At 42.3% G+C, this 25,558-nt stretch overlaps 1 protein-coding gene across 24 annotated transcripts in view; it reads left to right on the top strand.

Annotated features, from left to right (window-relative positions):
- ESRRG (estrogen related receptor gamma) overlaps positions 1-25,558 on the top strand; it is a 404,991-nt gene that overhangs the window by 19,532 nt on the left and 359,901 nt on the right. For 8 of the 24 annotated variants that reach the window (XM_080585049.1, XM_080585061.1, XM_080585058.1 and 5 more), the window contains exon 1: positions 286-25,558. This exon is cut by the window's right edge. The exons of 4 other annotated variants lie outside the window; for them this stretch is intronic. Coding sequence is in view for 2 of the 20 variants with exons in the window: in XM_080585070.1 (XP_080441196.1) it covers positions 8,823-8,920 (98 nt within the window). In the remaining 18 variants the exon portion in view is untranslated. Of the gene's footprint in view, positions 1-4; positions 212-276 lie in introns of those variants that run through there. 12 more of the 24 variants (XM_080585059.1, XM_080585076.1, XM_080585067.1 and 9 more) reach the window with 7 other exon arrangements.

The raw sequence follows: 25,558 nt of genomic DNA, 5'->3' as shown, positions 1-25,558 counted from the left end.
CCGCGGCTCCCCGCGGCCCGAGCCCGCCGGCGGCTCCCCCCTCGGCGGCGGAGGTCGCGGGAGCCCGGCTGGAGGAGGCGTGTGTAAAGATTTTGCAATGTCCCTGCATGGTGTTGTAGACTTTGCGAGCAAAGAAACCGGCTTCGGCTTCTTTGAAAGCCCCGGCGACTCACCTGACTAGCCTGCCTGCCTGCGGTGCCGAGCGGACCAGGTAACGCCGGGACCCCCCTCCCCCGGCCGCTGACATTGCGGCGGGGGCGGCGGGCGGCGGCCGGCAGCGCAACCACCCCCCCCCCCCCCCAAAAAAAAAAAAAAAAAAAATCCAAAACCTTGGGAACCGGCAGCGCTCCCCCCCAGAAAAAACCCAAACCTTGGGCACTGCACTTGCCCCGAGTCCCCCCCCCCCCCCCCAAAGCCGCCCCTCCAAGCCCGCACCCCACCGTGGTGTTGGTCCGTCGGGCAATGATTGAAAATTATTGGGGTGCGGGGGGATGAATTTTATGATTTATGATTATTATTAGGGCATTTATTCCCCGCCCTTCCTGCCGACCCCGCAGGTCTCCCCCCTCGCCCCCCCCCCCCCCCCCCCCCGGCCGGGAGCGCCGGGGAAGTGAGGAGGCGAGAGGGAGCCCGGAGTTTGGGGCCGGGGTCCCGGGGTGGCGGCGGGCTTCAACTTTAACCCGGGGGGGCTGGCCCCGGCCCCGGCCCCCTGCCCGGCCCCCCCCGACCGCCCCGTCCTCGGGGGGGCGAAGTGCGGCAAGTCGTCGGGTTTGGGGGGGCTGAGCCCGGCCCAAGGGGTCTCTGCCCCCCAAAACCCAGCCCCCCCCCCCCCTCAGGCCCTCAGAGGTGTTTTATTTATTTATTTATTTATTTCTGGGGGGGGTGGGGTGAGAGGCGCTGGGTCCGCGTGCTGGCCGCGATAGCCGGGGACGGGGCTGGGGAGCGGGGGGCGAGCAGAAAGGAGCCGAGGAGCGGGGAGGGCAGGCGGGTGGCAGCGTGGGCAGGGCTCGCCTTTCCCTCCCGCAGCCCCCCACCCGGGCCGGCCTGCAGCGGGGGGGCTCCAGGGCTGGCAGCCGAGCACAGCCCCGCAGGCAGGGAGCTGACCCCCACGCCTCACACCGCCGGCCGGGAGGGAAACCCGAGCGTCCTCTGCAGAAAACCACCCAAGTTCGAAGCGTTTAGTGGCAGCCCCTCTCTTAAATGCGAAGTGCAAAACTTATCCGATGCATTTTTATTTTTTCCCCCCCTTCCCAGCTTTATTCCAGAGCACAAAATGTTCCCGTGTAGCACACAAGCAGTCAGTCGCTGCTAGGATGGGAGTAGTTTACAATCTAACCTACATTAGCTTATACATGGTGCGCGGGTTGCGTTTGCTCTGCAAATATGCCAGGGCTGAGAATGGCGAAATGACTCATATGGTTGTGTTCCTCCTTGCCTCGAGAGTATCAAGGTGGCCCTTGTTCTGCGTGCTGGGGGGCTGGGGAGGGGAGGGGGCGGTTAATGCCTCCGCTGGAATCTGGCAGGTCTCCTTTTAGAGGACTTTCCAGTTTAAAATGTGCCAGGGGCAGAAGAAGGTAAACATGACATTCAGCGTGCTCATTATCAAAATAAGGAAAAACAAATCGATTGCATTAACTGTGTGTGCAGTATCACGGTTATTCCATAGTATTCCCCCCCTCCTCCCCGAAATTAAAAGGTTGCCGCTGGAGTGCTGTGTCCCTATCTCCAACCTAGCACCACTTATTACTGCAACGGCATTTCAATATTAAGTGATCTTGGAGATATTTCATCTTTCATTTTGAATCCTGAATTTGAATCAGCATTAGAATGTCAGGGCTGCAAGATAAGGTATAACAAACTAAGTAGACAGCTGAAGGGCTGCCGGTGAAGGTGCTGCTGAGAAGGATATCTTGGGCCGTTCGCAGTAACCTTGTTTACAGGGACGATTCAATCGCAACCTGAATTTCAGAGAGAGCCTGCCTGGACTAATGCCTGTGTGTTTGAAACTGATCACGAGTGTCTTGCACTGTAAACCCTCTCTCTGCCTGCATCGCGTACTCACTAAAACTTTTCTGGAAGGTTATTATGATTTTCTGATATGAAAATTAAGATGTTTTCCTAAGAGGAACACTGCTCTTTGAACTGGTGTACATTAGCAACAAAGTATTCATGAGGTTTGATTTTTTTTTTTTTTTTTTTTTGCCTCTGATGTGTCGGGATCAGTAGTTACACCGGTCGTTTTAACTTTACGTATAAGGCTTTGATTTATTATATTTAAGTCTCAGCAGTTTTGGACGTATTTTACAGTACACGAAGTCAGTTCAAGTCAGCATGTGAAAAGACGTACGTTGTAATGAGGAACAACTCTGTTGTGGTCTGCTCAATTTTTGTTTTCTTTTCTTAAAGCTGTTCCAGGAAAATCACGTGCATTTAGAGAGTGGGTGCTAAATGCCAGCAGCCACATTAATGAAGAAAAAATGCTGTCGAAATACTTTGGAATAATAAATAGGATATGTAATGGTCAACCACAAGATAAAAATTTTACACAGTGTTTTTATGGCTCTAAATTGGCTGCATTGTAAACCAAGCTTACTACTCTATTAAGTCATCATACTTTTCAATTATTTAAGATTTCTAGCCAAGCTATCTAATATCGTCTTCATTGTACATATCAGAAAATTATATATAAGGTTGTAATTCCTTGTTGTTAGTCTGTGAGGGCTTTATTGCGGATCGGGGTTTAATTTTGACTTATCAGGACAAATATTACAAAGCATGCACGCACGAAAATGATATGGAAATAGCCCCAGTCCTATGGAATGGGGATAGTTACAGCACTGAAATGTACCTAATACAATTTGAGATCCACTCACTAAGAAACCTTGACAGTATCTGCCTTCCAGGTACTGTGCATTTGGAAATACTATATCTCCATTTAAATGCAGATCTTCAGTTTTCTCCAGGGGGCAGTTGGCGAATCTTTCGATTGAACCACTAGTACTAGAAAAACTAACTGCAGATTTACCCATGAACAAGAGACCCTTTCAAGTCTGCCTGTTTGAAATAATGATTTTAAAATTTCCTAATATTGCAATTTTAGATTGATTTTAAATGCCTTTTCAGAAGTCACACAAAAGGAATGCTGCCTTTACTCCAAGTAGCACAATGTTTGCACACTTATTTAGCAGCCTTAAGAGAGATAACATTACAAGCAAGTGCTTTGTTTTTGCATGGCTATTGTGTATGCATGTGAGTTTTGTCAAATGGACAGAGCAGTCTTGCTTTGATTTTGACCTAGATTCCTCCCGATTCTTCCTATACAGCTAGTACCTGCTTATTTCCTGCTGTGAAAATAGGAGAACAACTGTTGATGCTATCTGGCAGGGGCTGCGTGGGCAATGGACACTCACATCCAGTGAACTCCCCTCCTCCTTGAAGACTTCATTATTAATGGGTACACTGGTGCTACGGTTAGAAGGGAGTGCAAGCAAATATTCCCTCGTGTGATTTTTCATTCTTTGAGAGTCTGATTCAAAGGAAGACAGAAAAAAAATGGGTGTAGTGAGTTTGTTTCTCTTTCCATGTTGGGCACGCACATTTTGCACACTTGCATTGGTGAACAGGACTATGTTTTACTTAAAACAAGTCTCAGGGCCATCTTATTCCATAGTCACTTGAACCTCAGTGCCAGTAGGTGTCAGTCCTCCTTCGAGGGGCTTGTCCCACCCAGTCCAATTTCCGTACTGATTGCTAGATATCTGGTTGGCGGTGCAGCCCAACCCTGGGACGTGGGGAATGGGAGCTACCTCTTGGGGTGAAGTCAGCACGAATGGCCTGGTGCAGGGGAGATAAAAGATCCTGGCCTTTTCCTGACCAGTACCAGGTGCCGCATGCATTCATTGCTCTCTCTCTCTCATCCTGAGCATCTCTCAGGATGCTACCCTTGTCCCTGTGCCAAGCTGCAGAGATAGCACCCATATTATGCTCACCTGTTAATGGCATATAACCCATTGGCTTCAGTACCCTCGAGAAATCACGCACTTCAGCCTCTGCGTGGAGTTTGTGCAGATCTGGAAAGTTGAAGCTCATGTGCACCAGCATTAATGGCAGAGGTCCCATTCAGCTTAATTGATGGTGCTATCAACATCTGCAGGTTTGCATTTCTGGTGGAAGCTACAACAGGATGGACTTCTTAAATGAGCTTTTTGCACACTGAGGTTGAAAGGAAAGTTGAGCCAGATGCATTAACATTCTGTCCGTATCATTCTTTTGATATCAGTTGAATTTCTACAAACGGGCAGAAGTAGGCATGAGAAGGAGATTAGGAGACAAGCTCTTCACAGACGCATGCTTTTTGTTGGCATACCGATCAGTGAAGATGCTCCTTCGCTAAAAACCTTGTTCTAAGTCAAGTCTCGGCATGCACAAACCTGCACATGCATATACAAGCTGAGCAGGGCCTATCCTGTGTAACACAATTTTTGCCTTTAATATCTGAGTAAGATCTCATATTGTAACTCAACCATTAGGGGAAAAGAAAATGGAACTTTCTCAAACAGCTTTTCTGTTGGGGAATCTAGTGGCAGTTGCTTTGAAGCATGTGTAATTGATTATCATACATTTATTTTAAAAAGGAGACATAACAAGGAATCTAACATGATGTTTTGGAATATATCTTCTCCCCACAATGTTCTTGAGGGAAATGTAAGGTTGCAGGCATCATTTCATGCCCTGTATGTTTTTGAACATAAATCAAGGAAATTGTTGGAGAGTTATAGATGTTCATAGCAACTGTAGCTATAATAAACACATGCAGTATATATTTTCCAAGCTATTTTGTATGGGTGAAAAGCTGAAGCTGGCATTTTGTACGAACAATTCAACTTAATCACTGAAAATTTATTTCCTAGTTAGTGTGGATTACCAGCGTAGCATGAAGTCGTACACCTTGGCTTAAGTACATCTGGTTGTGAAGCCTTGGTTAAAATTGGGAATGGATTTAAATTGGATCTAGACACCTTGAATGAATTATTTCAGATGTCACATTTATTGTGATGCCTCCATGGCAATATTTACATCTATATTATCACTTATATTGGTTTCAAAATATGCTGGATGCTTTAGGGAGCAAATAAAAGACAAGAACAGTATGAACACCCCCACCCCCTGCACACAATTTTAATTGCACACATAGTACAAAACGTGACTATAGTAAGTAAAACAGGAAGGAGAATCCTGGCTGATCAGGTGGTGCAGAGCTGCAGGTTTGAACAACACGGAGCTTAGGCATACAAGTCTCTGGGTGATTGCATCAATTTTGTTTTAAAGTCTTAATAGATGAAAAGGGACAAGGAATTTCCATGAGAGGAGGATAGAGACTTGAGTGAGGATGAGGGAATTGTTCCTTTCACCGACAAGGACCCAAACGTATTAAACTGATAGAAAGAAAATCCAGTAGTTGCAGTTAATATGTATATGGACAGCCTGGGGATAGGACACATTCAGGATCTGTGCAGAAATTAGATAGGTCTGGATGAACCGAGTTTGGGACTTGAAGTTCAAGCAAAATGCTGAGTTTCTGAATAAAAAAGGTAGGGCTGTTCCGTGGAGTCTGGTTTTCCAAGCGCTTTCAGGTGTAGCCCTCACTACTCTGTGTATTCCTATTGCAGTCAGAGATGGATAATTAAAAATGGTATCGCTGCTGAAAATTCGGAGACTAGCTAAAAGGTCTGACTTTTAAAAGTGTTATGGTGTGTCTGTTGGACTTGTGTTTTATTGTGGTTACTTTCAGTAATTCTTTTTTTATTACAATAGCCAGAAATCCCTTTTTAAAAGAGAAAGGTGATATATTATTGCTCGGCTCCTGGAAACAGGGTTTTAAAATACGCAACATCTGAGAATTTGCACCATTTGTTCGTAGTATTAGTCTTCAAAGACATCCTCAGCAGGCAGTCATTTAACTTTAGGACCTGTCTGAATTAAATAAGGGAGCTTTGTAGATGGTCGCGGCTGATGGAAGTAAGGAAGGCCTGGCCTGGCCCACCTGTGGCACCGGTACCACCCCGGAGGAGCAGGCTGTGGGGTTGCTTTCCAAGTTGGTTTCCACCCTTTCCCCTGGACTCGGGTGGAGGAGGGCTGGAGGCATACAGCCTCTGACACTGTGTACGCTCAGGACTGGCTTCCCCTTCTTCATTTCTCTCCTAACTCTTGCTCTCCATCCTCTCCGAACAGTTTTTGTGGCCTCTCCTTAACGTCTGGGCTGCCTTTTGCTGTCCTCTGAAGGCTGTAAAATGGACATTGGGTTGTGACTGCACTCCTTGCCTTATACCACTCTGTGAAAACAAAACTCAGTGAGAAAGCCAGAAATGGGTTAATAAGGAAAAATAAGGTGTTAATAAGGAAAAACAGAAGGTTGCAGGTTGAGGTATAGTTGGGAGGACTGCGAGAAGAAATATTTTTGCAAATCCTGTGTCCCCTGTGGTTGGATCAGTGTGCATTTTTAAAAAAGAGTTGAAGGAGCAGTGTCCATGGATCCATAGTTGTGATGGATGTGACAAGATTGTGTAGGAGGGGTAAGGAGAAGCAGAATCTGTCCATGAGAGGACATCCTCCGGCTTTGACAAGTTCTAGTTTGGTGGGGATAGGGCAGCTGCATGGGGCTGGATTACTGTTCTTGTGCAGAATTTGGAAGATTCAGACATTCCGTGTAGACACGGGTATTTAGGGGCTCTCAGCGAGGAAACTTCATTCACTGAAATTCCTCTCCACTGGGATTTTACTGCTTGTCTTAAATGAGTGTCTTGAATTCCACCTGCCAAAAAGAGCTTGTTTTACTTTGTGCTGAATTTCTAACAGGAAAAAACAAAAAACAAAACAAAAAAAACCAAACCTTTCCTGCCGAATTACGGCCAAATGAGACCAGGTGGACAAAGGTTGAGAGCAAAGTATGTAAAGCCTGGGCAGCAGGTTGGGTATTGGAGCACAGAGAGCAGGTTGTCCAAGGTCACTGCCGCTCTTATGGCACAGCTCGGAGCTGGACTCAGGAGTCCAGGCTTTAGTCCATTACCTCTCTCCAACATGCAATCCCTGTCTCACAACTTGAGCAACGGAGGCAGAGAAACCTTGCTTTTGCAATGTGCATTACATTTAATGGCTCTGGTTTCAGCATGGAAAGGAAAGGTGATGTGTTGAAGGTTACACAGACAGTCAGTGGCAGAGGCTGGAAAGGGCCCAACTCCACCACCGGGGTGGCAGTTCCCTTGCTTGCCCTGTATGTTTCTTGTATGTTTCGTGTCGGTACTTTTTTAATCCAAGGACATGAACTATGAGTACCCCTGAAAATTGGTCCAGAACCCCTCATAGTTGTTTGTGCTTGCGAGTGTGCGCACGTGTGCAACGTGCGTGCTCAGACATTGTGCGTGAACAGGTTCTCAATTATTTTCCTGCTTGAATCACTGAGCCTGCTGTCTTGATGTACTGTCAGTTTTGCTTTCTGGCCTTTGGAATAAAGTTCAAAATATTAAAGAAATAACACACGATATATTAGGAGCTAGAATAGTCATAGCGCCCAAGGGGAAAAGAGGGTGGTGAATAATCTGTCTTAAAAATACCCAGAAAAAAACCTTAGCTACTCCTAACCAAACTCTGTGGTTGTGCACTCGTAAAGGGCACTCTTCTGAATTCTGTTTCTTAGGGTTGCTGGTTATCCTGCGGGGAGAAGTAAGTCCTTCCTGGAAAGATGCTCTGGACACGGGTGTGGGGGACGCGTGGTCACGTTTATTCTTCTGAGCATTACCCTGGGCTAAGTGCTGAGGCAATTAAATTGGAATTAATTGTTGATAATTATTTAAAATCAAACGTTGCTTCCTGGTTTAGGAGCTGAAGCAGCTCTAAGCAGATGTATTTTTAAATGTCACTTTTCTGGTTTTATTAGTTCACGTGGACACCAGTAAGAGCTGCAGGAGCAGCCCCAGGTTCTGCCCACCCGTCCTTAGTGCTGGGGTGCTGAGCTGTGGGCTGGGATGGTGCTGGCAGATGCTTGGAGTCACAGCGTGACCTTGGTCAGAATCCCAAACTTTGCCAAATTTGGGCCATGGGGCTCCACAGTTCTGGTCCAACAGGGGACCATGCTAAAAGGGTGTTAAAAAAAAAAAAGGGATATTAAATAGAAGAATCAGCTCCTCCCCATCCCCAAATCTGTTGGTTTGTATTCTGTATCAGAATAAAAAACAGCTGAGGCATGTGTGACTGATGCAGGGCAGGTTTGGGATGAATTTAGGATAAACGAGATGCCCATTGCACTTATTTAACAATTCTGATGCATAAAATGCTTTTGGGTGCAGCTAGCAGCTCCTCATCTGCAATCAGGGCAAAGCAAAAGATATAGAGGCAAATTCTGCAGTTTGTAGTCCTGACACAGGCAAAACCTCCTTTTACAGCGAACGAGACTTTTTTGCTTGTGTTGTGGCAAGCAAATATTTCAGATCAGTATTAATAGAAATAATAGAGTAAAAGTACAGTTTCAGAAGTCCTGCAGGACATGCAGCAAGCCCCAGTGATTCAGACTGGGTGAAGTTGTCAAAGGTTGCTCTGCTCTCCAGAGCCTGGCAATAGCTCCACTGAAATGTGATGCCATTGGTTTTCAGCAAAGGTTTCTTTCTGCAGGGCTGCAAACAGAGATCAGCTGCTACTGTGTATACACAACTAGGGAGCAAATCAACCAGCACATTTAAGCAGCCTTTTTAACCCCGAGACTTTCCAAGATTTCTTCTTCACACAGGAAGTTTCCTTTATATTGTCAGATTTAGCACTTTGCTCATGTAATGAGATCAGAGCTAGGATCACTGCTGCACAGTAGAAAGACTTCCTTAAGACATTTGTCCTTGAAACTGCACCAAACTCTTGGAAGAACCCAGAACCTGTAAGTATGTATGCTATAGGCAACAATAGCACAGAGCAAAGCTGCAATCAACCATTATACAATATCCGATTAGCAGTGCAGTAGGGTTTTTTTTCAGATGTTATGTTACATTCATTTTCAATTTGTTCTAAGGATACAAATCAATTCGGGCTTCTGATACAGTGACTTTGCAGTAGATGAGCTAGTAATATGTTTGATTTAACTATTTGTTGCTCTCATGTAGCTTGTGGGACAATTATTGTAGCCATCAAACCGTGGAGAACTTTTCTTATGTTTTTAGGCATTTTAAATGATTTTGGTATCCATTGTGCAAATAAGTTTTCTCTTTGCTTTCTGATTTTGGCAACCCCACCCTATGACAAACTATAAATAACAGGGCAAATGGAATTAGTGCGCATTGTTCTTAGGTAGCAATAAAATGCATTTATTTTTGCGGCTTAATTTACTCATTAGCAATGTTCCAGTGTTGGGGGTATTTTTTGTCTTAATTGAATTCTACTCAAAGCTGTCTGTTTTGTGTTTTACTATCCTGTATGTGTCTGTTTAAGTTACTTTGCTGGGACTGCAGTCTGGTTAAACCTGTATTTAAGCACTATTTATATTCTGAGCACATTTCTGGTAAAATAAGTGTTTGAGATTTTTTTTTAAAGCCTCTAAACAGTATAGTTTTATTAGCAGTGAGCGCCAGAGAAGGCACAACATGGATGAATGTCAGATGTAGACCACAGAACCAAGTCCTCCGTGCACTAAGTCAGAGCCGAACCTGTCCACTTTTGCGACTACAACTAATAAAAGCCTGGAGCTCCCTTTCAATAAATTTTTAATATGCAACAATCCTTATGTTTATAAGATTAATTTCTCCCAGGTTAGCCTGACTGATGGCTGGATTGTGGTTTCTTAAGAGCTTTCTCCACGAAACCCCCCAGAAGAGCTGCATTCCATTTAACTAGTGAATGTAAAAACTGGTAACCATGGATTCAGCCACCACTAACTGTCGAGAGCAATGACTTGTTGTAAACAATACAAATGAGCCAGGATAGCAGAAGCAACCAGACATGAAATGATTTTAATAGAAATTACGGTAGAGGTCATGTGATACTGTATCGGCTTGAATTCAGTGTTAAAGGGAAAGTATTTCAGTTTTGCAGGTTTGATTTAAATTGTGCGTCTCCACGAGCTTCATGTTTGCGTGAGACCCACAGAAGGGAAAATGAAGCAGCCCTTTGGAAATGCCTGTGCTTAATTGCACGTTACGGCTTAGGCCCTGATCCCAAAAATGTACGAGTAACTGTAATCAGTGGGATTATTCGCGTGCATAAAATTAAGTACTCGTGTAAGTGTTTGTAGGATCAAGGCCTTTTTAGGTAAGTTAGAAAGGAAAAAAAATATGTATTCTAAGGAAATAATAACCTGTCACTAACGATTAATCGTGGAAATGTGAGTTTTTGTGCTGTTGTGTGGTTTGGTTGGAAATTGTTTGCTTGTTTTGATAACAGGAAAACAAGTTATATTTATCCCTTCGTTTTCAAATGTTGTGACTTTCATTTCTCATCCACCATTCCTTAAATCTTCTTCCTAATTTATAGCCTCTCTCTTTTGGATAACTGGTACACCGGAGTGTCAGCTATTATAATACAGCATGATGATAGGCACATGCAGATCGCATGAGCAGTCGTGTGTCCTATCTCAAGAATTTCCATCCCTACAAAATCTTTGCTGACTCCCAGCTGTCACATGGCTGTCACTCACAAATTCTAACCATAACCAAATCCTTTTCCGTGTGCATGCGCTATCCAAGCCTTGCTACGTCCATGTGTATGCAGGCACAAATGTCCCTGCTTAAGCACTTTCTCTGTGTAAATTGGGCTCTCCCCAAGCCTGCTGCATTCCACTAATATTTCTCCATTAATTTGTTCTTGGGTGCAACTTCCCTGTCATGCCTCTGCTAACCACACGCTCTTTTAAGAAGGAACCTGGAAAAATAATAGCAGTTGGTCAGAAATGCAAACAAAAATAACTTTCTTCTTTGTTTAATATAACAGTTCAAATCAGTATGAATCTAAATTCACAACTTCCACAGTCCCCTGAACTGCTCCAGAATTTTAACTCTTAATGTTCCATAGGCAGAATTGTCACCTTGCAGCATATTGACCTAATGGTTTGAGTATTTGCTTTTCATAACACTTACGTTATTTGAAAAATTAGCACTAGTTCTAGTCATACACTGTTTTTAAACCAAAAGTATTTTAAATAATTTTTTATCAGTCTGTTCAAGCTGACCAGTCTCTGTCAAGCTTAGGTTGCAACTGAAAACATGCCAGTAGATACAGGACAAATCTTGCTTTCCTTGTTCTGAGGTGACTTGTCAAAATGGGTGGGATTGCTTGTGTGAGTCAGAAAGGTAAGATTTAGTTTATACATAGATTAACAGCAGGCCACTCACTTATTACACACAAAAATAGACTGACTTCTACTGAGGGGAAAAAAAAAGCAACCAACAACAGCAACAACAAAAAAACCCACAACTTTGAAAAGTGAGGGGAAGGAAAGCTCTTTAACAGGAATATATGAAAAAAAGCCAAATTACAAAATATTTTCTATTGCTTGTTTATGTCATTGTTAGGAGTGTATTGGGGGTGGTGACAGAGAGGACATTGCTATAAATCAGACCTATAACTACAGTAAATTTTTACCAAGAAGGTAAAGGAGGTGACTGGATGGAAAAGGCACCATCTTAACTTTGCATACACAGCACAGCAGGGATCCAGAACTGAAAGTAACATGTTGATGAAAGCAGTGAGACTTGAGACCAATATCCAAGTGACCTGGGGAAAGTACACTGGGCTCTTTACCATGGGATCATTATGAACTCTTAATAATTCGTGCACCCCTTGAAAAACAGGTGGGGGAAGTAAGGATCAGTGCGCCTGGCAGAAGAAACCAGGCTTCAATCTGGAAAAATAGTGAAGTATTCAGGAAGGAAGGAGCGCACAGTGCTTCCATGAACTTTGCTGGTATGGGACATTGGGCGGTTTTCCTTTGCTCAAAATATCTTTGGCATCATTGCAATCTGTGACATACGTGCTTGTTTACTCTCATGTATTTTGCATCAAATACTGATTTTGTAATGTAAAACTTTCAGCAGCTAGTGGATGAGCTGCCAGAACTCTTTCCCCATCTGCAGGTAGGAAGAACCGGAAGGCAAGTCCCTGTTCCTCTCACAGTTTATGAAGTTCAGATGTGTTGGTGGGTGTCTGCAGAACACTTAGACCAGAATTCTCATTTGAAGCGATGGATTTGAGTCCCCAAAATAGAGACCCCTGTATTTTACCTGAAGTCTCAGTGAATGCAGTAAGGCAAATGTTGCAATGTTAGGTGGAACATATTTGGGGACTAGCAGAAATACATACTATTAAAATAATTGGTAATAATTAATTGTGATCTCCCTTATAAACACAGTAAGACAAAACAATAATAAAAAGTTGTATTTTATGTTTGTAATTCTAATCTATGATTTTTATTTAAAGACTGCTTTTATCAATTAGATAGCTTTTAGGCATGGAAATATCACATCAACCATTCTGTCAACTAAATTCAAGTGGTGCAGGAGATAGAGATTAAACTCATATTTAGGCCTGCTCAAACTTTACTTCATTGTTGAAAATGCCAGTGGTGGTGCAGGTAAGTGAGAAATAATTTGGGAGTTCGTGTCAGGTGGACTCCTGGCTATCAAGAACTGGACTGAAACTACTTAATTCCATGAAGCATAGCAAACTATTTGGTCACTGAGTGACAGAACGTTGTTCTTTAAATTATTAACTCTGTGTAAGCAGTACAGTGTTTTTCTAAATTTCCACTGGTTTCTAGTTTTACTTCTTAGCTGATTTGGGTAAGTGAAGCTTTTTGAGGACTCAGTCTTTTGGACATTGCTAAGTGTACTTCTTCCCATGGGTTATCAAAGTCCTGTGATTTATGGGTTATAAAGTTCTCCAGGTCAGGAAAACTTCTGTGGGGAGTAAAGAGAGGACTGCGTTCAGAATCAGGTAGATGAACTTGTCATTATATTTACGTGACTAGAACACATCTTTCATTATTCTGCATTATTCCTTTGTACAAAATAAGGTTGTTCTTTGTGTATTTTCGTTTTAACAGAACTAGACTGTCATTGACCATGAGCTTTTGCATGCGTAGACTCTCTTCTTCCTGGCAGGGCTTTAGGCCCAGATCCACAAAAGGATTAGATGCTTTAAGTGGGACTTAAGTGGGATTTAGGCATTGAAAGGCCAAACTGAGATCCTCGATATCCCCGCTGAACTGCCACCTAACCTTAGAAGATGCCTAACCTGTGTGAGTGTCTACATTTTCAATATCCAGCTTTCCCAGGTGGCCAGAGATCTGCTTTGGATGTTCTCAAGCACTTCCATCCTGACAAGGTTGAGCCTCTCTGCTCCCATCTTTTCCCCCATGTCCTGGCAGACTTCAGAAAGCACGAGCTGCTCTTACAAAATGGTGGCTCTCTGTGTGTGATGTATCCCACTTTTTCCAGTTATCCTTCTAGGGAAGAACTCTTTACAAAGTTTCTTTCAGGAGCAGCCTGGGAACCTTGAAAAAGATGTCATAACAGAGAAATCTGAGTATTGCTGTATAAGCATATAGGTCCTAGAGAAGAGGTGAGACTTTAGATGCAGCGCAGCTTTCGTTGTCTCCTTCTGGCAGTCTTGGGCTGTTCCCTGCTTGGTGATGGCCACTCATGAATTTGCTGGTATGAGACTTGGGAGCAGCTCAGTCAGAGCCTCTAAAAGTTGGGTACTGGGATGGGAAATTATTACCGCACCTAGAGGCTTCCTTGGAGAGTGCAGGCCTTGGTATATTATAACAGCAGTTCAGAGTGAAGAACTCGTTCAGATTCTTCTGTAAGGAGTCGCACAGGATTGTACCTGTCAGTGATACATGGCAGATTTTAATTTTTCTGAAAAGTACACTTGTTGGGGTGTTCTGCATGCAATCCCAGAAATAATAATCACTTTTTAGGACTCCATTCTCAAGAATTTCCTTGAGCTGTGGCTGGACTGATAGCTGTCTCACTTTGCAGAGGTGAAAGCAAATAATGTCTCGATAGTAGCTGACTAAGTGGTCCTGTGCCATCACTTATTTCTCAGCTGTACTCCTGACATTTTGTGTGTTCTTACTATGTCTGTTGTTTGTTTAAATCCTGCTCAGTTCCTTGATTTATTAGTTTTCTGTAGACTTTTGTTCAAGTAGTCCCAAATGCTATCCCATTTCAAATAGATGCAACCTTATCAGCAAATAGTCTTTAATCAATAGCCTTAACTCTTTCCCCTAACTCTGCATAGACTCTTTTTGACATTTTATTTTTGAAAATATTGTATATAATTTAAAAATATCTGTGAGGGGGCAGTATTTAGGAAATCTGCTAGAATTTCTCCTGAATCATTCCCTCTCTTTAGCCAAAAGATGTATAGGTGCTTGCTCTTCCTTTTTCTCCATGTTAATAGATAAGAGTATTTTTTTTCCCTTTTTCCTTTTTCTTTTTCCTAAAAAACAGAGCTCTTTCTCGGGGAAGTGCCTAGTTTTCTAATTTGTCAAAGATAGCTGGACTACATACAACCTTTATATTATTTATTGCTATTTCAATTTATGTACATGTGCAATCTGGTAAACAGCAATGCAGAGCCTAAAAAATATTTTTTTTAGAGGTATAGCCTAGAAACTATGCAAATAGATGTACTCTTTGAAAACCTGGAAACTGCAATCACAAAAAGCCTATATGCAGAGCATAAACTTAACATCTAATAATGATTGTTATGCATGTTCCTTACAAGAACATGTCATGCTTATATTTAGGTAGATAAAATCTGTAGGACTGTCTATGATAATGACATCTTAATAGCTAAGAATATTATTTATGTATTTTTAAAACTGATATGGGGAGATCTGTAATGGAGAGTATGTGTTAAACCATCCTGTAACTTTCAGTCCAGTAACTTTGTGTTTTCAGTACAGCATGCTTGAATAATGGCACATTTATTTTAGTATAATGCATATAAACATTGGCTCCCAGGCACATCTTTCATAATTTCAATTGTATTTTTGAATTATTTGTCATATAATCCCACTGTAATGCCCACTGGCATTTCAAGGACAAACAGATTCATAAAGTTTGTCAGTGTTGTGAGTGTTTCTGGTTTGCTGTTTTACCTCTTTTATTGCAGAAGACTTGCTCCTGGACTTCCCTGAAGACACCAGCATACTACACAGAGCACAAGTTAGGTATAGCATAGTAAGGTAATGTAAAGGCAATAAACCTATTGCCCTCCGATTGCAGGAGGGAGCTGGTATTGTGAGTGTTAAATCATAATACATAATGAATGTATGACTATTATATGTAACCAATTTTAGGTATAGGAAGTTCAGCAAATATTGTGTCTTGGTGGTTGCCAGATCACTTGCATGCTTACTAAATCCTATATACAGCACTTCCGTTTGCTGGGTTACTCATTGAGCTTTTAATAGTCAACTTAATTTTAGTTAAGGTTCAGTTTAGTAACTCTTGCAATTAGTGGAAAATATTGCCAGTATTCATTTGGTAAACCATATTACTATGTTATGCATGTGCACAGTACATGCGGAGATGAAAGATAACAGATCGATTCTTATGGATCCCGTAGTCACTGGCTTTTAAGGATAAATTATAGAACCTTTTAATTATTGGGGGTAATCTTGCAGAAAATTGAATCTTGAGTTTGCATGTGTGAGGAGGTTTGGTCTCCCTTGCTCACCATAGCTTCCTAATCCCGAAAGCAGCTCCATACACTTGGATCCCTGGTGATCTGTCAGCCCATGCATTTCACATTGGTGCGGGTGAAATGCTGTTTCTGAGATGGGCTTAGATACACCGTAAAAGCAAGGAGTCTTATTTTCAAGGCAAGGTTCTCAGCTTTGTAATGCTTACTTGCTTCATCTCTGTGGAAACAGCTAGTGTACAGGAGGTAAGTCTGTTGCTTGACTCTTCTTGGATATTTTTGTGGTTTTTGTTTTATGGGTACAGGCAGAGAACTGCAGGTGAGACTTGAGCAAGCCAGGTAACATCCTTCCAAGTAAAGTACCAGGGACAATAGCAGTAACTAAGAATTAACTTGGAAACAATGTCAGAGGTACAACGTAACAACCAAATGCGTCAAGAGGATTTTTTATTTTTTTCAGAGCAAATAGATTAAAGCATATCGGGTTGATGTTGCTGGAAAATGCAGGCCTGTATGTTCCCACAGGAAGGATACTACATGGACAATTATGGCAGTGTCTTTGCCATGTTGACCGTGGTCATGTCTGAATTAGGATTTCTCAGATCCATAACTACTCCAAATACAGCTCTCTCTGACAAAGTCAGTAGGAATTGTATAATGGAGTAGGCACGAAGGCATATGCAGTTTGTATCATAATTTGGCTTTTGCTCAGAAGTAGATGCCGCTTACTTTTGTGTGGACTGAAATTCAGGAGCACGTCTCCTAGTGCAGCAAGCCCAGGATCCTCTCCGTTGGGCTGCCCCATCACAGCACAAGTCAATCAATGTCTTGAGAATGTCTTGTGCGCTCAGGGTCCTGCCCCAGTTAGAAATACACTGATGTAATCAAAGCTAATAATATTCTTTGCCATATACACCTCGTGTAGAGAAGGTAAGGCTGGCAATAGGCTCCTGTCAAGCTGCATGAAGAACTGGCAGCTGAGAGCTCTGATTTATAGGAGGTTGTAGTTAAGTGAGGATCTTTACATATGAAATCATTCTCCAGCTGTATGGAAGAGCACACAGGATGATGTCTTGGCTTCGCTGAGATCAGTGAGAATCTGTCTTAGTATCTCTGTATATTCTGTATACTCCTGTGGTACTCTTCTTGCCGGTGACAGAAACCCCAGTGCAGATTTCAGCAGAATCCTCACTGTCACATTCAGTATGATCTTTACAGCATGGGTATTGATGCTAGTAATATTACAGAATAAAAAAATACTGCCAAGGATGGGGGTTTTAAAGCTCTCTATTTTATGTGTTGACACTGTAATTTTAAGTGATCCCAGCACAGAAAGTTTTTTGTTTGTTTTTTGCCAGGAAGGGTGTTTTTTTCTCCCCCAGTTTTCTCAGGCATAGGATACTAAAGATCAAGACCCTGGATGCTAATTGTAAGAGAGACTTACAAAGCATTGGTATTTTTCCTCTTTGGAGAACTGTTTATTTATAAAATATTTGAACTCCTTAATAGAAAGGAGCTGTTAGAAATTTCAGGCAGTTATTCCTCTTTGACAGAAATCTGTATTTAAGATTCTGTTAGTCTCCTTTATTTACAACAAAACCTTTGAATATAATTTCCAAGTCGTTCAGCTATGATAAGTGATGTGATAATGAGGACAGAGTATAGGTCACAAGTCTGCAAATATGTGTGAGGAGGTGGTGAGCTTAACTTACCAGGTGAAAGAAAGGTTAGTATAGCAACTGCGTGAACGCTTCAAAGCATGCAGCTAGTTTGCTGCACTAACTTAATTATCCCTGCTATAGATATGTTTGATAAACATATCTGTAGCCCAGATTCTGTTACCTAGCAGTGGGAAATAGCAGAAGGCTTCTGGTTTTTTGCCAGTTGACTTGAAGCCTTCCTTTATCCTTCCTTGTGTTAGATTTTTCAAGGTCTTCCCTGCCTCTTTGCTCATTTGATGAAAAGAGACCTTTCTTTTTAGTGGTGGAAAATATTGTAAGATGGGAAATGGTGTGGCCTGATGGGGATGGGTGTGAAATGTTTAAGTGTGATAAGGACTTCATCCTATTTTAATCAAACACTGCCTGAGCCAACCCAAAACCAAACTTTTATCACTCCTACTGAATCAACTGCATTCTGGTGTCATCACTGCGTCTCATCAGGCATCTTGCATTCGCCCTGTAATACTACAGGGTGTTTTTGAGCATCCCAGCATTGTTGACTTTTTCCACAAACAGCGTGATCTGGAATGCAAAGGAGCGGGATTACCAGCAGTACCCATCATGCAGAAATGCGAGATGGTGCCCTGTTCTTTGACACTAAAATGCGGCCTGCTGTTGGCAAGCTGTGGACTTTAATAGGCAAAGACAGTAGGGAACTTCTGAGCTTTTTAGTCCTTCTGCTTCTGGAAAGTCTGTTACACAGTGAGGTACAGTTTTAAAATGTTGTCATTTTTAATACCCTCTCCCTTACGTCTGGCTGACAGATTGGGAGTGTGGAGGGTGGGAGGAGGCAAAACAGACAAGCTGAAAACACAGGATGTATACATACATTAAACTGGAGCAAAACAAAAATAAATAAACTTATGTGAACACAGAAGGGGTCTGTTTTAAGGCCAGTCTTAACTCCTCTTTTAGATGGCCTGTGGTGAAAATCATTAGCTAAAATGGATGCTATTTATGTCTCCTTTGAACTGAATTTATGCAAACTAACTCATTAGCCAGCAGTTCTAACTGGAGAGAACACCCATTAAATTTTGGTAGATTTTTGTTCTGAGCAATACTATTTTCATTGCAAACCGTAGAAATAAATAAATAAATAAATAAGCGTGCTCTTTGATATGCACGCTTTTTCAAACACAGTTTATATTGGTTAGCTCTCTTGTTCAGAAGCCCATAGGCACTGATGCATGCTGAATATCATTTGTTCAACAGCGACCTAAAAATCAGAAATGTAGTCCCAAGTCTGATTTATACGTGTAAATCTGGAATTCATCCACTCTCTTTTGAGGTGTTACTGTGGGTTTCCCCTTCCAGAGCATGGATCAAAACTTTTCTGTTGACTGAGTAGTTTTCTGATTTGAGAATGCAGGTGAACACAGGTGTGTTTTATGGGTTTGCATTGCATTCAGTACTCATTTTGACAGCTCACACCAAAAGTGAGGCTTTGGGCCTTCCAGATTTTTATTTGTTCCACTTTGGGCATTTGAATTTTGTGAAGAAGCTGTACTTCTGTGATGATTTCAGCAAGGGGAAGAGTACTACTGACTCTTGCCTGCTTCTAATAAACTCTCCGTGGTTTTCTGTTGACTTCCTCTGTGATAATACAGTCACTTTCATTTTGTGTTGATGATTAGTAAACCTTTTTATCCCTATATATGTGAGGGAGAATAAAAGTTTTGACAAGAGGCATTTCTAGTTTGATTATTGTCTGTTTTTGCTACTGTAGCAGAAAGGAGGAACACATGAAGTATTACTTGTAAATGTAGTAGCAAATAGAGCAACATAGAGAGCAACATAGATACATCATGAGCTATTACTTTTAAACACAGAGTGTTTGAAACAAGGTATTAAAAGCAATCAGTGGATGGAAAAATAAGGAAACAAAAACTATTGCTTTATGTGTATGCATCTTTATGTGGCAACTAAAGGAGAACTGTGTACGTACCTGGAGGTAGTGAGGTAGTTGAATGGAAAAAGCAAGTGCCTGGGGGTCAGGAGCAGTGGGTTGCATTCTGGCTTTTCCCCTGTACGCACGCCTCTGCAAAATATTTTGAGATTTCTGGATGAAAAGCATTATAAAAGAGCTAAGTGTTACTTAAGCCTGCTTAGTTAGACAGTAGGCTTTAGTCTGTATTATTTTCTGATGTATGTTACATGAATAGTGTGTGAAACTGCTAGGAGAGCCTTTTGTTCTTGCACACTGGCTCTTTCCTCTGGCCTCTATTTTTCTGTCTTAATCACACGTTCTTGGGTGGTAAGGCACGCAGCAGCTATTTACCATAAGGAGGTGCATAAATAGCAAGGATATTGAACCAGGAACAACAAATAATTTTATGGGCAGTATTCTGGAAGAATACAGACCTCGGTGTGATAGTGTGGGGAGAGGAGGACACTGTCCCGTGGTAGTTCATGTAACTGGTACTTTTTCAGTGTCCTGCAACGTCCTCCCTATCCCTTCTCCTAAAATGCCAATTCTGTCCTCCTCAGACAGTGACAGGAGACTAAAGGCTAGCTTCAGAGCCATGGCAGACCTGTATTTATTGCTTTATTAGTATATGTGCCACTTAAAAGCATAACCCCTAAGGCAGGACTTGCAAGCTTTCACCGTCATAGAAGGATCTCTCTGTAGTGTGATGCAGTGGCTGCAGCAGACCCTCTTCTGTGCTGAACCGGACACAGAAGATGCATATGGCAGTTCAAGCAGCACTTGTTGCCCAGACGCTTGTTCTGTGCTCTCCTCTGGGCTCAGGGCAGCAGGCCTGGTTTCTCCGTGCCAGTATGAGGTGGCTTGCTTAGTGCAAGAAGTGTGCGGTGTAGCTGGGCAGCCTGGGCTCTAAAAAATAGTCTGTAACTGCAAGCGCAGATTTCTAAAAACAGATCACTAATCTGGAAAAATTGTGTGTTTTGTGTTAAAGGAAGTCTTTGAGCCACAAATAGATGGGAGTTGGGAAGATTATTGTAGAGAATTGTCACTATATGCCTGCCCTGTGATTTTTACTAAGCATCTGCTGTTTGCTGCTGTCCCAAACCAGCCAGTAAACTGAGGTGGACCCTCACTTTCATCTCTGTTGGTCACTTCCCAAGGTCCAGCAGAACATAGATGACCCTGAACATGCATGTGTGCATGTATTCAGCTGAGTGGACATTGGAATTTCTATGGAATAGATGGCAGTGGGGACATTAGCCGCTTCTCTTCATAATCTCTCTTCTAACAGTTTCTCTTAGAGTTAGTGTTTTCTGGCTGTGTATGAAAATGCTGTTGACTGCTTCACGCTTGGGATTCAAGCAAATTCCAAAACCTTGTTTCTCTTTTGTTGCTGTTGGTCTATCTTCTGCAGGGAGAATGTGAAGTCCTGTAATTCTAGCCCTTTGTATTTGTTTGTGTTCACCAGATGCTGTGTTTTCTATTATCATTATTACTTTGCTTAATTCACTTCTCAACTAGTCCACAGCTGTAAAAATAAGGCTGGGTTGTGGGGAAAAAAAAAAAGAGATGAACTAAACACGATGTTAAGTAGTCTCCTGTCACAGCAGAAATTGAGACTAGATGCTTGCAGTGTTAACGTTTCACGGGGCAGGGCTGAAACTTCTCTTAGGTGTGGAACATGACTGTATCACCGTAGTGAGTGGCAGGGTATTATTTTATCCTGAAACAGTGATTTCACCAGCTTGTTTTTAAAGGACTGTTCCATCTCTGGAGCCTAGGAGCTTCTCCAAAATGCTATTTAGTTAATTTGAAAGCAGAATTGTCTCAAAAATATGTTTGTCTAGAGTTTCCATGCTGTCTATAAATGTTTGATGCACGATGGATCTATTTATTTTTTTTATCAAGCACCTGCTTTCTTTGCCTAGCTCAGTTATGCAGCAAGGTTGTTTTTACAGTACTAAGAAGTGAGCAATATATTCCATATGCCACTGAGCTTTGTAAAGAATCTTGCTGATGACAATTTCACAGCTGCTGAGAAATAGGCCAACCCTTCCCCATAAAGAGACAGTAAGGAGAAGAATATCTATTCCATTGGGATTGGCCATGAGTCCTCCCCAACTTCTTCCCTCTTGAAGGAAAATGCTAACACTTCCGAACTATGTAACAACAGATGGTGTCAGAAACCAATTTCCATTGCAAAGCCATTTGGTCAGGAAGTATCAAAAAGTGTTTTGGAACTGTGAAAATGAATTCTTGGCTGCTGGGCTACCAATGAGAATGAGACACGAAGCAACTGCTGAACAAACCCAAGAGCCTGCTTGGGCCTGAAAGAAATGGCTATGATCAAGCGGTTTAGAAATTAAAGCCTTTACGTATGTAGGGTGTAGACTTCAGAAGTGTTATATGTATTATGGGTGTTATAAAAATCAAGCTCTTAATTTCTGGTCACCGATTGCTTGACCAACTACCAAGAAAGCAGCCTTCAAAATATGCAGAATGACCTCCAGCTGAGACAAGCTTAATATAGCTCCTACTGGCTTAGTCAGGTGGAACCTTCCCTTTTGGCTCAGCCGATTTGCTGCCCACAGACCATGAAAGTCCCAGGGCTCTGTTAACATACAGGGACACAAAATTAATGCAGAAATAGCACAGGCCGCTCTACTGATGGGTTACATCTAGGAAGTTGTGTGCGTCCTCAAGTTGCTGCACACAGCAGGTTCCCTTGGTGATTTCTGTAGCTGACCAAATGTGCCTCTTCAGAGAGAGCACTCTGAGAAATATAATGTGTTCCTTTTAGAAGTGAACTGTAGATGGGTCTGTCTGTGCCACAACTCTCTGAAATAAACATCAACATGTTTTTCCCTCCAGCATTCCCATTGTGAGTCTTAGCTGCTCATATAGCTCTGTATGTTTGAAATGGTTTGATAGAACTTCCCATAGATGGGGGACATAATGGTGGTTGGTGAGCTATCTTGTTTTATGTATTCTGTTAGAAATGTATACCAAATTATACGGTAATGTCATGTCACCAGAAACACAGAGCAGATGGAAGTATCTTTCCACATATTGACTCATGTTACTCTGATGAAAGGAATTTGTTTCTCTCCTTCTGTCAAGCCTGCTAGCCTCTGGCAAAGGATACAACCCTCAGTGAGGAGAACTTTACCAATAATGTTCAAGTGACCATCTGACTTAAATATTTTATTGTTGGCTGATACAGTTAGTCTGCATCAACAAAAGACTGGGGGAGCCAATCCTGTTTGTTGTGTTTGTGTAACATAGCTTAAACCAAAAATTGTTGTTCCAGGTTGAGGAGACCCCAGGGAATCAACCCTTGAGGAAGTAAGAGCTCAGCTTTTATAAGAAAACTGTACCAGCTTCAAGGCCCCGGTATCTATCTGTTTGTTTGGGAAGGCTGACATCTTGGGCCCTTTGGAGGTTAATCCAAATAAAGCAAGAGGGCAAGAGCCAGGTCTCTGACCTGTACTTCTCCACGGAAAAGTGGCACCCCCCAACACGGTTTGTATGTTCCGTGCGTAAGCTACCAAAAACACCATCTGCAAACCGCCAGCGAAATCCTGACAAATAAAATAGCTATAGATTTGCCGTGAGCAACTGAAAAACAGATTCCTTCTGTGTTTCTGTTTGTTGTGTGTGGTATTTGCCTTGATGAGAGTGCAGTTCTCTGATTGAAAGCATGTGAAACTGAACGCAAAAGGGAGCCAGGGTAATCATTAACTGACTCACCTTCTGGATGTGACAAGTAATGAACCAGTCTGAACTTGCCTGGAGCTTTCTTTGGGACAATACCCACAGGGGAAACCCTCATGCGCTCAAGTGAAGCGTTATCAAATGGGCCCTCTATTTTCCCCAAATGCCAGCTCTTTTCTGTCTTGTCTCTAACCACCTGAGGACATATAACTGCTGATCTCAGCATCCTAGCCAACATTTGCATCTCGGGGCTGGAGTACAAGATAGTCAAATCCCAAACACAGGCTTTTTTTTTTTTTTTCCCCAAAAAATTACGGATGCTTTTTGTTTGTTTCATTTTTTCCTACTAGTAAGCTCCCACAACCAGGGAAACATTTCATCTGCCCTCTCCGGGATTTTTGCATTTGCAAACCTCTTTAACCAGCATTTGGCTCTTTCCACTTTCTTACTTTGATTTGGATGACTGCCTGAAGCACCTGCTAATGGCCTGAAGCGTTCAAGTCGAAATTTGCAGTTTGCGTACCACACGCACTCAGACTGTTAGTACCTGCCTTCTGGAGCACCTGCTACTCTATTTGGGCTGGAGAACCTGCTCTCTACATGTTCACAGAAGCACCCTTCACAAAACCAGCTCTCTTTGGTTTTCTCCTGCTGTCTTCCATTCTCAGTCCATGCCGTACCCCGGGCCTCAGCTTTGCCTTGGCCTTCAAGGTAACATCTATATTTTTGTGGTTGTTGTAATATCCAAACAAGGAGCAGAGTTTCCCTAGGTACAAAGGAACCAGCCATGTTGCAAAGGTAAAACAGTCATGGTTGTGATCTTAAACATTTCACCTTAGCATGCCAGACTGTGCTTGTTTATTTGTCAAAAAAGGCTTTATAGGGAAATATTGAAGTGGAGATGCTGACTGAAATGGGTGAGTGGAGGAGGGGTAGTTGGAAGCAGAAACCAAATGAAAATTCAGTATTCAGAAAATGTAGGAAACAGCATTGCCATTCGACAGAGAAGGACCAAAAGAAGCCTGAGAGGCTTGAGGAGCGTTCCTCACTTTCTCCTGCTGCCTTTTGAAGGTGATTTCCATGTGGATGCTTCTGATGCCTAAATATAGGGGAGGCTGTTAGATTTAGTTTATATGCTGCATTTCATGAGAAAATCCTCCTCCCTGGCAAGGGACAAGCCTCCTGGAAGATCAAAGTGCAGGATATCAGAGGTAATGTCTTCCAAGAGGGCATTTTTTTTCATTTTACGGAAGCATTATCTTTTCCCAGACTCTCAGTCTGTGCTGAGGTTGTGATTGACATGGACCTTCTTTTTCCAAAAAGTTGCTTGTTTTCTCCATTAGAACAATGATGTAAGCAGTTATAGAAGCCTAAATACTGGCTTCCTGCCTGGATATTTACTCCTAGGTTACCTGACGGTCCCTTTTCCGTAAGACTCATCCTTCTCTCTACTGGCTGTATTCCCTCATTCAGTCACACAGTGCTCTCCACCTACCTTACATGCTAGCACCATGTGTGCTTTCCCACAGGAACTGCAAAATATCTCTCTGCATGCCTGTGCTGCAAACTTGTGCTCCTCTCCATCAGAGACATCTGCTCGTGCAGAACTGGGCAGGGCAAGGACTGATCTTTCCTCCTTGCTGTCATTGGGTTGCCTCAAAATAACCCTAATTAATTTTGTGGAAAGGAGAGTTTAGTTTGCTCCTATGATGGGATTGCTCTTTGTGCGGATCTCTTGCATGCTATATTTAGGTATGTTTTTTGGAACGCCATGTGACCCGAATCAGATAACTTCTGAACTACTAATCATGTCTTTGACACTGACGCCCTCCATGGCTTTGGGGCATTTTATGGTTGTTTTCTTATATCCACAATGAAAACAGAAGTGCTTACGTACCTTCTAAAAGCTGTTGCCAGGATTAACAGATACTTAAGACATTGTTTTTATCTAAATATAATTTTGTTATTTCTAGTACAATTGTATTTTTATTGTTTCTTAGATGTTTAGTTTCAGAAAATTAATCTTAACCATCCTAGTTTTTCTTAACGGATACCTGTTTAACCATTTCAAGAGAAATAAAGAGTTTCTTCTGGGTTTGTAGATGGAAATAAGGCAGATAGAAAAAAAAAAAAAAAGAAAGAAAAAAAAAAAGCCCTCGTTTCCTGCCCCACACAAACTTTCTTCCCTTGTTTATTAGTTGGTCAATCCAAGTAGACTAAAATCCCAAAACATTGACCTGAACTGTTTCCCATCATGTTAGTGATGTCCCTTTTCTTAAGAGGGGAAGTTAGTTATCTGCTTGTTTTTTTCCTGATTCTTCAAGTTATGCAGCCAGACTTGTATCCTGTCATCATCCACTGCTCAAAGCCACTCGAGCCCCGGGGGCAGCCAAACCAGCTTTGGCTCCACATCATCATGGCTTGGGTTTGGAGCCTGTCATCCATCGCACAGCATCATCTCTTTGTTGCTCATGTCCATAATTGCCACTTCTCATGTCTTGGCTGCAGGGAGCTG

This window comes from Anser brachyrhynchus, assembly GCF_964034855.1.
Source record: "Anser brachyrhynchus genome assembly, chromosome: 3".
NCBI lineage: Eukaryota > Metazoa > Chordata > Aves > Anseriformes > Anatidae > Anser > Anser brachyrhynchus.
This window is presented reverse-complemented; position numbering and strand designations above follow the sequence as displayed.